Source organism: Strix aluco, chromosome 8, assembly GCF_031877795.1.
Source record: "Strix aluco isolate bStrAlu1 chromosome 8, bStrAlu1.hap1, whole genome shotgun sequence".
Taxonomy (NCBI): Eukaryota; Metazoa; Chordata; class Aves; order Strigiformes; family Strigidae; genus Strix; species Strix aluco.
Window position 1 is genome coordinate 13,760,341 of NC_133938.1, and position 15,454 is coordinate 13,775,794.

At 35.0% G+C, this 15,454-nt stretch overlaps 1 protein-coding gene across 4 annotated transcripts in view; it reads right to left on the bottom strand.

The window, feature by feature from the left end:
- Positions 1–140: 140 nt before the first annotated feature.
- Positions 141–15,454, bottom strand: part of ZZZ3 (zinc finger ZZ-type containing 3) — a 61,893-nt gene continuing 46,579 nt past the window's right edge. For all 4 annotated transcript variants that reach the window (XM_074832306.1, XM_074832307.1, XM_074832308.1 and 1 more), the window contains exons 5-13: positions 14,530–14,677; positions 14,329–14,447; positions 13,967–14,038; positions 13,686–13,787; positions 12,261–12,356; positions 8,190–8,342; positions 4,604–4,738; positions 1,844–1,944; positions 141–1,483 (exon numbers count right to left, since the gene is read on the bottom strand). In XM_074832306.1, the coding sequence (XP_074688407.1) occupies positions 1,339–1,483; positions 1,844–1,944; positions 4,604–4,738; positions 8,190–8,342; positions 12,261–12,356; positions 13,686–13,787; positions 13,967–14,038; positions 14,329–14,447; positions 14,530–14,677 (1,071 nt within the window). In that variant the 3' untranslated portion in view covers positions 141–1,338. The remainder of the gene's footprint in view (positions 1,484–1,843; positions 1,945–4,603; positions 4,739–8,189; positions 8,343–12,260; positions 12,357–13,685; positions 13,788–13,966; positions 14,039–14,328; positions 14,448–14,529; positions 14,678–15,454) is intronic.

Sequence of the window (15,454 nt, forward strand, 5' to 3'; positions counted from 1 at the left end):
AAAATGAAAAGCAGAGGAAGGCGCTGGGCATCTTGCAGGTCTGCATAGTGATATCTGTATGACGTATTAAAATGTCCTTTTAATGTTTTCCATCTCAGTTAAAAAGTCAGAACTACACAGAAAGGAAGTCACAGCAAGCATTCTATATATAAACAGACTGTATCCACATAGTTTATTTCTCACAGTTCTCCTGACAATTGAACATTATTTAAGAACATACTGTATACACAGATAAGAAGAAACATACAAAATGTTTTAAATGATGCACAACAAAATCCAGCAGTATAAAAGAATGCATGTGAACCCTTGCTCACTGCTCAGGCTAAATTTAATCACTGTTTAAATAGTAATAAAAATACAATCTTTCATGGATCTTGTGCAGACTACAAAAGAGGAAAAATTATTACCATATATATGATTTATATTAGGCAGTTTTCTTTGATGAGTTGCACTAACAACTCCAAATACAGAGGCAGAAGGCTGTGTATTTTATTTTAAAGGAGTTAATGTTGAGTATTAGAGACTTTACACAGTTACTACCACTGGCACTTTTCACCATATTTTGTACACATCACATGATCATCTTATATAACATTACATTTAAAAAATATATCTGAGTGACAATTTTATAACATTCACACACCATGAGCTGGTTAAGGAAGCAATGCCACAGTTGCCCCCTGTAGTGCTTCACTGTTGGTAAATAGAGTTCATCGTGGTTTAAAAAAAAAAATTAAAAAAAATTAAAGAAATTGAAAGTCAATGTGATTAAGCAGCTCCAATTTAATAAAGGCCTGTAACCAACCCTTGCTGAGACAGTATTTTTTAGAGTATGTCCTAGAAGCAAACACTGTCATTGGTTAAAACCTCGCCTAAAGAAGTCAGTTACTGTGCTGAAAACTATTTCACAACAAAACTGCAAGCTACTAAACTGTTTTTATATAAATACTTCATCTCCTCTGGATCTCATCATAACCAAGTTCTTCAAAGCCTCTGGAATTTACTCTATCTTTAATGTGTGCTCTCATTTCTGGCTCACCCTTTTGTATGTTTTGCTTTTGTGTTTAGATTCACCACCTAAAAATGACTAATGTGGTGAAAGAAAAGTCTCCCAGTGAAACCTTCTGCACACTAGGAATGTTCAGCTGCTGTTCAGTGATCTAGAACCATGACAGCTCAAAGCTGTAGTTTGACAAGTACACCCAGGAAGCTGTCATGCTGTGAGCGACATTTCAGGGAAAGCAGAGTCTTTCCAAAATGTGCACAGAATTAACAATGGTGCCATTGTTATTTTTCAAAGAGGATAGTAAGCCCAAGATGGTAGATCTGCTTCCCATGTCATCTATTTGCTGGAAAGTAGTTTGGGTCAAGATAATTGTAACTGGTGCCCTGGGACATGCAGTAGTCTCTGTCTAAAAATGTCTCTGCTCTGTAAATAGGTTCTAACTGATGATCTTCCTTATGAATCTCTGTTTCATGCAGACTGCAAGGGAAAGAAAAAGATAACAGTTTAAAAGTCAAATATTTTCCTTATTTTTAACTTTCAGAAACAGTGATCATATTAACAGATTCATACCAAATTTGATACCAATTAATTAATCATTTCCCCTGCTATTTAACAGTACCAAACCTATGTGTCCACTGTATTAAGAAGAAAAATTCTATACATCCAGAACATGCTTACAAAATACGTCTCCCACAAATATACACTAAAGTAACTTCCACTTTAACCAACACAGAATGTGTGTCCTATGCTGGAGCAGATTTCCAACACACACAGCAATTAAGCTACATAGAGATTCAAGCTAATTACAAGTAACGAGTAGAAGCATATGCTGCTCACCAGTCAGAACAAGAATCGCAGAAATCCAAGGACATTTCTTGGGGGCAGTCTTGGCAGTGCCACCGAACACCCTGGATAGGTTCAATTCCGCAGTTATCACACTGTGAAGCGGATGAAAGAGCACTTAAAAACCGGCAACTATAACCACTTATGTTACTAACAGTATATACCAATATCCCATATAGAAAGACAGATATGTAGGTTGATTACTGCTAGCCCACACAGCTGAATTCTTCTCACCACAGACCATAATGTATTCATGGATAAAGAAGTCCTCATCCTCTAGGAGAGGCCCTCCAGAACCCTGAGGATTGACAAATCTTTCTCTCGCTTTGCTTCGCACTCCTTAAACGGTCCATGTTGACATTATCCTCCTGCTCAACAAAAGCATACCTAGTCCTGCCTGCAGTCACTGCTCATCCTCACATGGCTACAAGAACTGCTGCGACACAATACATGAACGTGATGTTTCTATAGCTTAAGTCCAACCATATGAAGTGTCTAAATAGAGATCCACTTCCCATGGCAGAAGAAAGCAGTAAGACTAGATCAGTAGAGCTTTTTGGGAGGCTGTTGATGGGCTGTAGATCAGGACATGACAGGTCAGACAGATGCACTTTCAAACTCAGGAAATACAGTAACACATTATAGGTGGGCTGGAACTAAAACCCACGTGGCTGGGAAGGAAGTGGGACAGACAACACGTTCATGGAAGGGAACAGAAGTCTAAAACTCAGACTGAGCAAGAAGACAAGAACTAATACCCTGACAGGAATCAGGGACAATACAACAGCAGGTACGTACAAGAAGAGTGTGGCATGAAGAGGAGGAAACAAAGTACAACGGAAACATCAAGACTGGATGAAAAATGGATGATGGTAGAGAAGGGGGGCAGAAATGTAATAATATTTGATAAAAAAAGGAAACCTGGGAAATGAAGAACTTTTCAAAACGAGAAAAGGAGAACTTTTCAAAAATCTAAACTGTAAAGAGTACTGCAGAGACAGAATTGAAAAGGGAAAAAATGTGGGAAACAAGCCTGTGCTTCCATAGCTCATCCTCCTTCAGAACCTGAAGTTCTCTCACAGCATCTGTGAAACCCACTCACACAGCAACACATTGCTGGCCACAACTAATCCACTGAGGGTTACAAACATCTTACACCTTGCAAACAGATTTGCCACAGCTGTATCCCTTCCTTCCACAGATGGCTTTCAGAGTTTGAGGGCTGATGAGGAGGGACTAAGCATACTCAGAGCTGTTCTCTGGAAAGATCAAGTTCAGAATAATGCTAAATACTTTAAAATTATAAATTGGTTCCAGTTGTCTCAATTTGAGAACCAAGATAGTAGAAACCCTTGACCTTAATTTCTGTGCTCCAGCTTCCCTCTCCCCTGTGAAACAGAAATAATACCATCCCTTTCATTTCCTAAGAAAAAAAGTATTTGCAAAGTGCTCTGATATTATAGCAATGAAAGCCATAAAAAGCCCACAAGGGATTCAATAATTCAATATTCAAAGTACAGTTTGAATAACGTGCAATAAATGAGGCTGAAGGCCATGCACAACTAAAAGGGATCTGAATGGTTGCTTATTAGGTGAGCTCCGTCCAGCCCATTCACTGAGCGAGGTAGCACTCCTGAGAGAAAATAGTATATAATCACGTAATTTCACAGCTTATTATAATACATAATAAAATCAAATTCATATTGCAAAGAAACTTTTAAACTTCAAATGCTTGACACTGCATAATGCCAATTTACTCTTCATTTTATGTAGAAAAAGCAACTAGTTTATTACCTAGAAGTCTGGTCTGCCTGCCTGATCAAAGTTTTGATTTTTTGGGGAAGAAATTACCAACTTAAAAACAAACAAACAAAAAAACCCCAAACCAAAAACCAGACACACCATGCTAACTTTAAAAAAGTAGCAAAAAATAAAAAGCGTCTTGGTGGACTAACAAGTAAGTCTGTCAATGTCAACTGTCAAGGCTGTCTTAATTTTCCAGTCATTTTGAACTGAACTTTAAAACTGACAATCTTTGCATTTACATAGATAGGTATTAGAAAATAAATCTAGCTGCATAACACTAAACAAGGTGAAGAAACTGTTCCAACATAGAAACTAGTTACACAGAAAATGCCTTGCAAACCAGAAAATATAACTGAGAAGATGTCCTTTCTTATTGACTATTAATGGTTGATACTGGGACAACATATTAGTTTAACTTAATGTTTATTTTCTTCATTTCATGTAACTACTGTTTTGTGTCCTCGCTTCAACTTCTGCGAGTTATTACTTAATAGGATTGGGAAGTTGCTACAAAACAAAAAAAATTATTAATCTATTACTGTTCTCATTCAAAACCTTTGTGCCTTCTTTGGCCTCAGGTGGAAGCCAAACGACTCCAAATTCATAATCAGAGAACTATCATCAATGAACCATTGTCAAAACAGAGTGTAGTGTCAAATGGAATTCTACAGTGATTTAACAAGGCTCTAGAGCTGTATTTTCATAATATGAATGAGGAAAAGACTATGCTTATTAATTTTCATACAATATCAGTATTAGTGAAATCTGAACTATTGGAAAGAGTGAATTACTTGGGTTGTTTTTATTAAGGAAGATGAGGGAAAGCAGACACAGTGAACAAGAACTACGGAACCAAACTTGCTAGATTAAACAAAGAAATCCAAACCATATTATCTTTGAAAACTTCTACAATCCACTGAGTAACAGAAAAACATCTCTTAAATTCACCTTGAATCCCACATGCTGCACAAATCCACTTTCTGCATGCATCTGCTGGAGTTTCTGTTTCTTCAATTTTTTAAACTCTAACAGTTCTTTGTATTCAGGCAACTCTCGATATGTTATTGGAATACTCTCTTCATCCTGTTCATGGTTAAAAAAAAGAGAGAGAGGAATTCTTTACTTTAGGAATAGAATAACTACCAAGACATATATTCCATAAATCACAATGTATGATTAAAAACCTTTGAGAAAATTCTGGCAATATATTCTAAGAAACATACTGGGAAATTATTTTTAAAAACATAGAACAAAATGGCGCATACAGCTAACTTATATTTTATTTTCTATTATTTATACTTTACTATTTGCATTAAAACAAAACCCACATTATCCTACCAAGAAGTTTCTTCTGGTGAAGAGCTTAGCTGTAGTATAAAGCAGAAAGCAGTACCTAACTTTATTTCCTAGGTTTTTTCTCATCTTAGATGCCTAACTGCAATTTGCATATAATCCACTTGTCCACATGCTGTGACCAAAATGGCAGCTGCAGTAGAAGACTTTGCTTTTAAGGCAAACCTAGTTTATTCTTGTTTTAAATACTTGGCAACTGCTATTCAAGTCAGTTTCCTCAAATTAATTGATCTTTCTCTTTACTATTCTGTGGAATGGCATGGAATAATACTATTCTAAGGATAGTTACGATCACTGTTCTGAAGTAATTCCAAAGCTGTGAAAATAATAAAAACAAATGACACCCAAAAACTTTTTACAGTTCTAAGAATTTTTGCACAAACTCAGATTTTTAAAAGACCCATAAATCAAGACAGTACCAAGCTTCCACTATATGTATTTTTTATTTGAAGACAGTCAATCTTAACAGTATTAACTTCTCACCTTTACCTGTAAGAATAAAAAGTAATGAGAAGCATCATTACATGACTGGTAGAGTAGAAGTTTCATAGTTATCCAGCTCCTTCATCCCTTTACTTCATGCTGTCTATTAATAGCTTAAGAAAATAGACTGCTATTTTTCCTAAATTATGAAAAAGTTTGTCTCCCTACAGGCTGGTGCATACCACTTTGATAGATATTTATAACAAATGGTTCTCGCTTTTTAAAGAAACACACTATTTCTGGTTTTTCTCATCCGATTTTCTTCAACAAAAATTGAGGACCTCTATGTTATGAGAAGGCAGAAGCTCTCATTCTAATTCAGATGCCTGTTTCAAGATGGCTATTTAACTGTAGCAGCTGTACTTGGTAGATGTCAGCTGTTTTCAAAGATGACAAGTCTTTATTGATATAGAGCAGTTTTCAGATCCTATACTGATAGGAACATTCAGTTATGAAAAACAACTACAAGATAATATTAAAAATTATTGTAAGGTAGCCTACATACATAATTTCAATTTCTTTCTATGAACCCGTGAAGATTAATGAGTCTGTATTATTTAGTAAGTTTATTAAAGGAATTGAGGGAAAGAGGCTTGCTTTTCAGTGTTAAATTTCTAAAGGCCTTATCAATTATTTAATTATGAACCTATATAAAGGACTAGACTGCAAAAAGTCAAGGTTAAATGACATGATTAAATATGTGGTGAAAAGCTACATTCTCTTAACATAAAACAGGGATTCACCTTCCATGCAAATCTCAAAAAATTTTGTGCCTGGCACAATATAACTGTATCTTGAATAAACTATTCTATAATAGCTCCCTCTGTGGACACTTCATTCTGGAACAGTAAGTAGTTGTGTTCTAGAATAATTAAGACTACTCACAAAATGAAGAAATCATAACTGAAAAGTAAATTCACTCTGTTGGGAATAGAGGGTCTTCACTTGGGAATAACTCATTAATAGTAAAATAATTTTTCAGGAATGGTTATGCCAGTCAAGTTGACTGGTAATATCCAGGCAAAACCCTTAATTTTTACAAGGGAAGAGCACCTTGTACTTCCATTGTAAAGAAGTTGAAGAAAACCTTTCCTATAATTTTCTTGCTACACTGAATCTCTTCACCATGCTGATGCAAAGCATTCTTCTCCAAGACAGTGACTGTCACTAAGACACCTGACTTTTAACATTAGAACAGAATCCTGTACATTCATTTTGAATATAGTTCACGATCTCTTTTTTCTTCCAAATTGCTTCTATTTTGCACTGATAATGGGGATCTTTTTGGTAACTGAGCTCACCTGTGCCTTTCTACATTACTGCAAGCCAGAAATATATCCATCTGGAAATGATGCACTAGCGAAGAAAGAAAAAATTTAAGACAAATTTAAAAAAAAAAAGGGAGGGGGCACAAGTCCACCATTATCACTGCAAAAATACAAACCAGCAACTTCTATCCAAATTAATAAATCCCAGTTGATTTATGGTGCCCACATTTATTAGTTAGGACACCATGGCAAAAGCAAAATGTTTCAGGAAAATATTCAGATCATTTAGAAAATATGTATTTAAAGAGAATACAGAACAAAAGAATGTTTGCTCAAAACCAGTTCCATTGAGATCAATAACGGTAATCTGCATCTCTTCTAATATGCATTTTTCTTTCCAGGCCTTTTAAGGCTCTTATTGTAATATGCAAAGTTATCAGGAATGTCTGTAGATGAACCAAAACACCATCAGAGAGAGAATACAGAACATGAGTGAAGATGGGATTTAAGACCGAGTAATAGATGAACAAATTTAATAATTTAAGGAAGATTATGCAGTGCATATAAAAAAGTCAATAAAGAAAATGAATAGACTTATACTAGGTGGCCTTAATACTTCTGTTATGTAACAAGCTTTTCACACACAAGATGTCACTAGGCCCACAAAAAAAAAAAAAAATTAAATTAACAAGTCAGGTTCTTCAGTCTAAGCACAGTAAAGCCACAGTGATTCACACCAGCTGTGAAACTTGTCCAGAATCCTAGCAGTAGGATACAGTCCTTCTCTGATTCTATATGGAAGTGGGAAAGACATATGTCTAAATTCTTGTAGTATTATTGCATGTGATAAGTTAAGAAAGTGGAACACTACATGATGTAATAATACATTGGGTTAAGATGTCTACCACAATCTGACTCTAAAAAACACATAAATTTGCCTTTTGGACAACTCAGTCTGTTCATGCTTTGAAGTACATTTAAAAAAAATCCATAATTAACTCAGCCAGTGAAGGAAGACAAAAGCAATGATGCCAACAGCATTCAAATTCTACCAGAGTTCTATGTAACTTTTCTAAAACACATCTTTAACCAGAATCATAACTATATAGTTTATATGATTTTCAAACTCATCTCATGTCATCACTTTTTGAAAATATACAACTAAAACCTTTTAGAGCTGTTTCAAGAGAAACCTGTTTTATTACTTCTTTTACATACCTACGTTCCTGATTTGGTCAAAATTTTCTGCAATTAGAGGCCTTTATATTAATGATGTTTTATAATTCAAAATGGTTCATGAATCTTACCACAATTTAATTTACTTGATGATACTTATTTTATGGCAAAGATGCTTTATTCTCATATTATTCATTAAACAAGGTTAAAATGACAGTGAGCAAGACATTCTCTGACTGATTTAAATGACATACCGATACTTCCTCTTCTGCTGCAGTATCCATATGGCTGTGAAAACTGGATCTGTCATCATCTTCATCCATATAAACTGGAGGTTCATGAGATGTCATGAAAGTTGAAGGTTTGAAAAGATGTTTATTTAAAGGATGCTGCCGTCTACTTGATGACTACAGTGAAAAAATGATATATTTTTAAAAACATTCCTTGACTATTATTTAAGTAATCTTCACCGATAAAACCTTGCCTGAAATTTGCTCTTTTGCACTGAAGAGTCTATCATCTTTCCAATTATTTTTACTTAAATCTCTACATCAGAGCCTCGTACAGTTGGGAGTTTTTCTCCCCTATAACAAGTGAAATCAGATGAACAGTGCAATACTTCTTTGGTAAGAATGCGTAAGAAAGAGCCCTTACCATAAAAACCCTACCACCTAAATAGATGAGACTGACAACAACAGAAGAACAGAAAACAAAGCTGTTACAATTTTGAGGACTGAGAACTGAAGTGCAGAGATACTAAAAGACTTCCAAGAGTCATGAATGGTGTGAGGCTAAATAAAAAAGTAGTTTTGCACCGGTCCAACATCCAAGAGACCAGTCCATGCTTGACACTTATCAACTTGTATTAATTTCTGCCTTAGAAAATTTAAGTCTAAGCTAATTGTCCAGATATCTTTCCTTGTCCAGAGAGAGAAAAGGCAGTTCATTACAACATAAAAGAGGTTTCTAAGAATTAGAAAGAATTGCTCTCTGAAGGTTCTTTTTCATTGCCACTGACTGGAAAAGGAACCTAAAAAATGTTAGATGAGATAAATTACTCCATTAGTGTATATCTAAAAGCTTTCAACTTTAATGCTGTCTGAAGGTGTAGAATACATGGCAGTTTTAAAATAGATTACTTAAAGGCACTCAGCCCCTATTACTTATTCCCCATGGAAGAATATTAAATATCAAAAAGGAAGAATTTAGGGTGAAGGAAACTGACTCAACTTTTTACTTAGCTACTTTCCAAACCAGCATTTTGACATCTTAAATGTCAAATTTTACATTCCTCAATTTAAAGAAAACAGTGTGAATCAAAAACCAGAAGTATGAAAAGTGTTTTTTTAAATAATCGTAAGAGAGGATTGTCTTATACTGAGTCTAGCTTCTGCCATACAGATAAAGCATAAGGAATATTTACATATATAGTTCATAATAGCTTCTTTTTATGCAAGACTTTTTATGCCAAAGATTCCTATATCAGTTACAAACCTGTAATACTATAACCATTTATTTCTAAAGAGGGATTCAATGTCTAAAGAGGGATCTAGCATTATTTTGCAGTTGTGCACAGTTTAAAAAGTAAAAGCAAAGATCACAGAAATTATATGGAATGTAGCTATGCAGACAGAAGTATAACAACGAAGTGAGACTAGCTTCATTCAATCTTGAGGGAAGAGATGAAGTCTGTAGTAATGATTGGAAGCTGGTACCTCAGATCTGCAGAAGAACTACAGTGCACAAAATAAAAATGAACATTTTGATCTAAGACTAATGTACTATCCATTGCATTGAATTTTTCCACCTTCTGCCTTACGATCAATGACTTCCTATGTTTTGCTGCTTTTCTCATTTTCTTTAAGATTTCAACCCCCCCAAAATACTTCCATTTATAAGGTTAGACGGTATTTCATCTTGAACTGACACAGTGATTTAAATTTTCTGTTAATAGAAAACAGATCCGCATTCAGTACTAGATCTGGAAATCAGGAAAGGAAAACTGTGTCTACGCTTAAATAATAGCGCTGCTATGCATACAGTTATGACCTAGGAATTTAACTGAGGATTTCAATTCTCTTTTTAACATGATTCTACTTCTGGTGAAGAATGAACTAAAATACTACATAAAAGCACACCCTTAAAAAATCGTTTTTCCTGTGGGAAATGTATCCTTTGGATTAAGCTTAAAAGCAGGTGCACTAATGATATATATAAGCATTACATTGAAAATGATAAGCCGTAATTGAAGAACTGAATACTAAACAGTCCTAAATCTCTGATTCAGTTTTATTTTCACCAGTAGTAGATACTGGTTATACAGGAAAATAAACTGATGCCTCCTGTTTAATTTCCTGTATTTCTTATCAGAAGAGACATTATGTCGTATGAGGACACAGTAACTTCAACAAGATGTTCAAGAACAGAATAGGCTTCTCACCTCCCCAGTAACCATTTAAGAAAAAGCATCCTGGGCAATCCCCACGGAGAAAGGCAGTTACCTTCTTGTGAAGCATCCCTTTTGACACAATCATTTACATTACATATATCTATGCTTTTTATTCTCCCATAGATACGTGCTTTAAGTATCAGCATCCAATTTTCATACTTCTATTGTTGGCAATAAAGCAGATACTGCAGTTTATAGCGTATGTGCATGCTCAATATCAAAATGAGGACAAGCACAGCATAAGCACGACCCAGGCTTCCAATACCCCTTGCATCTCCTTTCTGCCACATTATGTTATCTCCATTGGAGACTTGGGAATAACTACAGCCTGGTACAGTGTTGTCAATCTGTACTCTAAGTAGACAGCTATATTAACAGACTGAGAACTCAATTCCCCCACATATGCTATTGGTTTGATTTTTTCATCTGCTGTATTTCTTATGTGGAATACCAATATAAAATGGAGACACTAACTTAATACAAACCAGGGCACAATGACCTTACTCCTATGGCCTCGTAATAAGCGTATCAATCATACTGTGAAAGCAGACATAAGTATTAGATTTGTTCTACATATGAGCTTAAGAAAAATCTGTAGGATGGTAGCATTACCACTGTAGGATGAGAATGTTAAGAATTTTATAACAAAGTATGCTTCACTCTTGGTTATACTGTGTACACAGAGCAGTGGGGTTAAAGAACTCTATGGATCACTGTTCAAATTAGTGAAAAATACGGTTAAAAATGTCACACACGTACTGATTAAGTATTCCCACTAGTTATCAAATACAGTGATCTGCTGGTGGCAGCACTGATCACATTCTGTAGTAAGTCTTTCCAAATAAAACTATGAGAAAAGAAGAAAAGACATGTGACTAAGGTCATCTAAAATGGTAAGGTGACAAAGAACTCAAAGCATTATAATTTTCTGAACTAAATTTTCAACCCCACAGTATGGTAAACAGAGTTCTGACAGATGAATCTTGCCATAGTATTTGACGTATCAATGTTTCCAGCTGTTTTTTTTGGTTACACTGCCAGAAAGCACTTTTCCAATAGACAAGGCGGCAGACAGAGTCACGTCTGCACCTTCCCTGCCTCTGTTTATAGAGCAGAATAGTAGACTAAAATATTGGTGAAAGTAAAATGGCATCACCATGATGGATGGCAAACTGGAAAGCCTCTGATACGAGCACTTAACATTTGCAGTAACTTTCTTTTGCGAATTAAGAAGATTTCTCAGAACTATGTTCTTTTCTCATCCATTCCAAGATCAGGAAAAGCACCATATTTTAATGGTCATTTATATGACCATTCTATTTTAATCATCAGATATGTTGCAAATCAAGATTAAACATGTCATTTCAGTCCTAAGCCTATGCTTGTGCTAGTTCAATATGCTCAGTTATAAATAATTTTCTATGTTTTTGTTAATTAGAAGATGACTGTACAATATGAATTATAAGGCTCCTTGTCCTCTTCCAACCAGGTTCTCATTATCCTCTTCTAGATCAACTACAGTAAACCTACAAATGAGGAGAAAGTATCCCAAGACCAATCATTCAACCCTGTTAGTTCAGCCTGCAATCTGACTGCTATGTTCTCTTTTCTGACACTTCATGTCCCCGAGATTATCTGGTAGAGATGCAATTAACAGATGTTGATGTAAAACTAAAATAACACTCAACTCACACTACAGTGCTAGTGGCAAAAGAAAAATATTACTTTATTAAGTAAGAAATACATGCAAGGTAGAGCTAGTTAGTAAGAAAGCACTAATCAAGACTTAAATCTATTGAAAATATTAATGATTGAGACTCAATTTGCACATATATGCAAACAGAAATACTGAATTTCTGCTGGAACATTGTCTCACCTTTTTGGAATATAAATATAAGTTTGGAGTTCTTCCTGGAACTGGAATACCAGCTTTAGTCAGTTTAATAAAATATTTTTGCACTCTACTGGCAACCTAGGAAAAACAACATGCAACAATTAAATGTCAAATGAAATGTAACAGGCCTTCACTTCAAAGTTTTCCCAGCAATGCTACATTGGTTCAGGACAAGAAATCCTCATTTTCTATTTTGCAACAACTACTCTAACCGTTACCTATCTTGCAATGCAGCATTTGTAGTATTTCCAGACACTTCAAAGGCTTTCAGATAAAAGACACTACCATTGTTTAAATGTAGACAGGAAATCTAGCAAAAATTGTGATAGAAAGGAAAAAATTTTAGTAGTTTGTGACCTGCTGAAGCTAAACTTACTCTTTCTTAACAATGACATATAAATTATGTATAGTTAGCATACAGAAAGTACCTCTACATTTTATTTATGAAATAAGTAAGCGTATGTTTTAATTTTTTCAGGTATGGAGAAATGTACCTATAAGTATACATATGATCAGAGATGATGTAATCTTGTATATTGAAATAATTAATTATACTTTTGCCTGAAAGCACACAACTGAAATAGGAAAAATTAAAATACTGTAAACAGAACATCAGTATTTCTACTTCTGGTCAAAATGGAGAAATGGTGTCATTTTAGGGGAAAAATCCCAACAAGTCAGATGCAGAAATACTCAGTGTCTCCATATCTGTGTCCTTTTGTGGATCTCAGCCCCAGTACAGAACTAATTCTTCTGTCTGTGAGTGTCTGCCCATTCTACAGTACTGAGGTGTAGGAAATTCAGCACTCCAGCCTGAGAACTGTTGGTGTTGCTATGCTTGCTATATAGAATTAAATGCAGGCTGTCAAAACCTAATTAGCAACTAGGTCTGGCAGCTTTACCATGAGCTTTGAGGCACTTTTAAAATTCTATATTTGAGGTCGAGAATAACAGCTGTATTGTTATTAGTGAAATGCAAGCCCTGATGTTACATTTTTAAGAAAAAGTGATAACTGAAAGCATATAGGATTTTATTTATTGATCCTTCAAAAATAAATCTTCAACATCTACAAATAAATCTTCTGTGAATCTTTATCAACTGCTAAGATGCAGTCACTACTACCACAGCACAAGCACTCAAACAGTGATGTCAAATTTCTCTTCTAGCAAAATTAATTTTATTGCTTTAATTATGAACATTATAGAAAACAAACCCTCTTTTTTTAATCCCTCAGTTTACGAATTGGGGTTTTTTTTACAGAAAACCTCCTCAGATTAGAAATAAATGACTTAAGTGTTGAAGGGAAACTTGGATACAATCTCTTATTAGTGCTTCCTAAAAAGCTTAAAATACAGAAAAAAAAAGTCAAGGAAAGGGATTACTTCACAAAGTGTTTTACTTGTTACCTGCTTTGCTGTTCTATTTCCCAGTTCATCAGCTATCTTCTGCCACCGTCGGGACTCTACTTCCTCTGGTGGATACTTCAAAAGCAATTGCTCAAGTTTTTTCTAAATCAAGAGGGAAAAAAAATAAATCCATCTTTCCTAGTAGAGGTATGAGCTGTCAAAAGATAAGTATCTACATACATGTGACTCTGAACTTCTAAATGCTTTAAACATTATCACACAATTTGCTTTTGATCTCATGTATGTTACCACAGCTACAAAATGGAAGAGTTTCCCATTACCTGTTCCTCTACAGTCCACAGCTGGTTAAAAGTTTCAGGTTTGGTCTCATCACAAAGTCGCCCTCTTATCATCTGCTCAAACACAGTACATAAAATGGAATACATGTTTAGAAAAAGTACAGTTAGGATTAGGATTTTTAATGCTTTTCCCACCTAAAATCAAACCAAAGAAATTCATGAAAATCTGAAGTAAAATTTGCCTAAACCAAAAATAAGTTCCCTGATTTCAGTACATGAATGACACGTCATCACCAACACTAACATCTGAAGTAACAGTTTAGATTATCCACATACCCGTATTAAAAAAGAAAAAAATTCATTACTATTTTGTAAAATTTGATCTTTCCTTTTGTAACAACTACCTGTGGGCGACTGTTTGTAGAACCTTCTGGACCATCACTTAAAGGCAAGACAGAGTACGAAACAGACTCTCCGTCCTTCTTGGGATCCAAAGGACTTTTTGGTCTTGCAGGTATACCTACTGTAAGCAACACAAAAAAGGAATTATTAAACCTCCACACTGGTCACTTCTTTCTTGTAACATATGCCCACTTTCCTTTTACCTTTGTCAAAAATCAGCTTCACTCTCCTACTGTTACGTTTTCGATTTTTGAATTCTCTCTCAAAGTTTCCAAGGCTAGTGGTGTATTGGTCCCAGGCAATCTCAGGGAGCTGAACAACTCTCTGAGGATACGGAAGACCCATATCAACCTGAAAAAACAGGAATGAAAAGTGAAAAGCAGTATTTAATGCAATTACTGTATATCCAAACAAAAAATCACAAATCCTGAAAAGTTATGAAAACCTGATACTGCTTTTTAGCTAACAGCAGAAATAAAAGTCAGAATTTCTGAAGTGCCACGCAGCACACAGTCTTTTTAAGGTAAGATATCTTTCAAGAATAATACACAACAGTGCATTTAAAATATGCAGCGGCACGGTCAATGATGGCTTATTGAGCGTAAAACTTTAAAGCATGCATTTTGCAGCTGAAATCAGGTGTTTCTGACTTCAATACTCCGTTACTGTCTGTCTTCCCAAGATCTGTACCCTTTCTTAACACAGGAAACTAAAAGATTCAGAGTTTTATCATCTGATAAACCTAAACACCTCCCATCAAAGAAATCAATGTATATTTTGCACCAATTTTGCTGTCCTTTACCTAGAACACAATTGTTACAAAGCTGACCACTTTATTTAAAGGTCAACCTTAAGAGTATCATTCCCTTGGTTTGAAGACAAAATTACACCAGATACTTTCAACTATCGTTAGTATGTCCCTATACAAAGATTATCAAATGCAACACTATTACATCATGCATGCTATTAATTCATCTGAAAATTTAATGGAAAGACAACTACTGAAACCAATGGGCTTACATCACACCTCTCTTCAATCCTAGGTCTCTACAAACCTAGGAAAAGAGCACCATAAAATACCTACTCCATTCTTCACTGAAATATGTGTTCCTACCAGACTAGAAGGTC